This window comes from Henckelia pumila, chromosome 3 (assembly GCF_033568475.1).
Source record: "Henckelia pumila isolate YLH828 chromosome 3, ASM3356847v2, whole genome shotgun sequence".
In the NCBI taxonomy this organism is placed as follows: Eukaryota; Viridiplantae; Streptophyta; class Magnoliopsida; order Lamiales; family Gesneriaceae; genus Henckelia; species Henckelia pumila.
Genome location: NC_133122.1, coordinates 140704224 through 140707255, shown reverse-complemented (window position 1 = coordinate 140707255; position 3032 = coordinate 140704224). Strand labels below are relative to the sequence as shown.

The following is a 3032-nucleotide window of genomic DNA, read 5'->3' as shown; positions in this document are numbered from 1 at the left end:
GGGGTCTCAGAAATAATGTAGTCAAAAAATAAAATAAAAAAAATCCTGTGTCTGTGTGTGTTTTGGGGGCATTAATTATGCACCCACGGTAAACTCGAATTCTTATTCTGTGAAGTCATGTCATGTAGAATAAATTTTCCATGTTATTGCCAGTCTAAAATGCAAGTGGAGAATTTCAATCGTTGTTAGTTGAGCTTGTAATAAACGATATTGATTAATAATATTACAATTTTTTTTTTAAAAAAAAAATGCAAGTGGATATCCCCAGAGTTAGTTAAAAGTAACCTTTTGTTATCTGAAGTATCCGTGTTGCATGTTAGCTGCTTCGTCCTGGGATAACTATGATTATGTTTGCATGTATGTTGTTGAGCATTAGCAGACAATATATATATATATATATATCCCCAATATCCAATTCAATGTGACCCAACACTTTAATGGTAAGAATGCAAACTCTATTTCTACTGCACATCAAATACCAACACATCATCAACCCCAAACTCAAGACATACACATTTTGCTCACTCAAACATGAAACTTACACAAACTTACACTTCTCTATGATGAGAAATACACTTCTAACTAACTGGTAATCCAACTAACTTCATCTTTCTAGCTGAGAAACATTCAAATTGATGGAGGATTGTTTCTTCTTTTTAATCTTCATCTGCTTTTTCACCAGAACTGAGATTCGAGCAAAACTGAGCTTCTTTCTCTGCGAAGGAAATTCGGGATTCTCTTTACCCTCTTTCTTGAGAAGGTGTCTGAGTGACACTTGGCGATTCACGATATTCTTTTCTCCTTGCATCCCATTTCCATACTCTTTGGTTAGAAGAAGTTTCCTGCTCAATATTTTCCCAATTGAGAGACTTGGCTTCAACACTGGTTTTAACTCATCATTCTTCTCATGATTTGTACCACTTTCATCCAGCATATGAGATTCTTGACAATGGAGGAATTGATGAGAATTCGTAAATTTAGTAGTGTTGTGCACGGAGCGCTGTTTCTGACTGTGCTCGGATCTCCACTTTCGTAGCGCCTCTTCAACTGCCAATTTACTTGTGTTTGCCGCTTGCACTCTACTCAATGCTTCTTCCAATGTCCCTTTGCTAATTTTAAGTTCTTCAGTTACTTTTTCAACCCTGTTTAAGATATCTGTCTTTGACAAATTAGCATGCACTGCTGCTCTATCCTTACAAGCTTCATTTGCTTCTATAGCCCTGGAGATTAAGGATGAGTATTCCTCCAAAGTAAGAGTCACACTTTCACATTTATGCTCAGAAGCATTGGACTTGCTTTCTTCACCATTGGATAATGCTCTGATTTCTGCAAGGGCGACAGCTTCAGAAGCCTTGGCTGCTTTCTTCATCTTTTTAGCCGCAACCAACCTTTTCTCAGCCGCCTTGATCCCACTCCTCGTCTGTTCAATCTGAGACAATGCCCTCAACACTTCAGATCTTGCAGCTTTCCCAACTTCCTTGAATTGTTCCGTCTCAGAGCTTAGCTTCTGAAGCTCCCTCGTGACAACATCCAAGTGATTAGCAGAACTACTACTACCTTGGACTTGAGCATGTTTGGCCAATTCTAGCGCCTGTTTTGTCTGATCTAACTCCTCCTCAAGAGAAGAAATTTGTAAGGTATTAGAAGACAACCTTTGTCGGGTCTTATCGAGCAACTTTCTTTCTTTCTCAATTTTCTTGTTATACAGGTAGACAGTAGCTCGAATATCTACAAGATCAGTAGTAGTCCTAGCTAAGTTCATCTTAGCCTGTTCCAGCTCAAGTAGGATGATTCCAGGAGCGTCAAAGGCATTCATGTTGCTTTCATGGTTTTCCTTTTCTGCTTTTTCAGCCACAGAATTCACATTGTTCTGCTTCCAGGAGTTTTCTTTTGCGGATGCTTCTTTCTGCAACTTGAACTTGAGTTCTACGGTTCTTCTAGTGGTTTCCAGTTGTTTTAAAACATCAAGAGTTTCCCTTTCCTTGATAATCAGATCCCTTCCTAACTGTTCCGCCTGTTCACGAACAACACAAGTCAAACAATATACCACAGGAATATCCGAACTACAAAACAAGACAAATCTTAAGGCAATCATCAAGCCATATAGAAAGCCACACATTGACAAATTCCCGAAAATTCGATCCAAATCCATACCAGCAATAAAGAAATTATCACAATACGGATGATGCAGTAACAAACAACTACAGCACATCTCATATAAAATCGAAAACAAAAGGTGTATGATACTGTATTACTGTAACTGGACTTTTGGAGATATGATACCGGTACAAAACGAAAGAACGCAAAATGTACACTATGATTCTAAATTTGGTATAAAGGTGGGACATTTACATCAAATTACCAGCAAAAAATATCTTAAACCCCACACTCTCCTGACATTGAAAAAAAAAATAACGAAACACACTCGCTAATCCCCGCAGCAATTATCCACACCCCTACACTGTGAAGCCATTATCTCACACGAAATCACAGCAAAAATCAAACCCATGAACAGAAAAAATAACCCCGAATGGAAAAGTGTAAAACCTGAGAAGCATGTACACGGGAACTGGGTTTCCAGAAACCCATACCACCGAACCGGTTGACAGCCTCCTTAACCGACTCAAATGGCGCTGATGTGTCAATCTCAACCCTCGCCGACCCCTCTGATTTCACCGAATCAAGGATTTCGGTAGCCATTGAAAGGAATAGAAGAAGAAGAAGAAGATTCCAAACAAGCGTGTCTCTGTATGTTTGTGTATATATATATATGTAGAAGAAAGTGAAGAGAGTAACGTTAACTTTCCTTGGATAGCGTGATGATGTCAAATATGTTATATAAGGAAACAGAGTCCCAACGTTTGGATTTTGCGAGTAAAATGAGATTTCATTCCCATATTCTGTTTGGGAGGGAAATTCTTTCGATATTCTATCCACAATATTTAGGTAACAGATTTTAAATTTTATTTTTATTTGGGAGAAAAGTTGAATTGTTTGTGTGATCACGATCTGATTAGAGAGTTTTGGGTTGT

The 3032-nt window shown here is 38.3% G+C and overlaps 1 protein-coding gene across 1 annotated transcript; it reads right to left on the bottom strand.

The window, feature by feature from the left end:
* Positions 1-464: 464 nt before the first annotated feature.
* On the bottom strand, positions 465-2700 carry LOC140892896 (WEB family protein At2g38370-like). The gene is made up of 2 exons (XM_073301933.1): positions 2548-2700; positions 465-2014 (listed from the first exon to the last, which is right to left on the bottom strand). Exons 1-2 carry the CDS (start codon positions 2698-2700, stop codon positions 605-607), a joined length of 1563 nt encoding a protein of 520 aa, XP_073158034.1. The 3' UTR covers positions 465-604.
* Between the last annotated feature and the right edge of the window lie 332 nt (positions 2701-3032).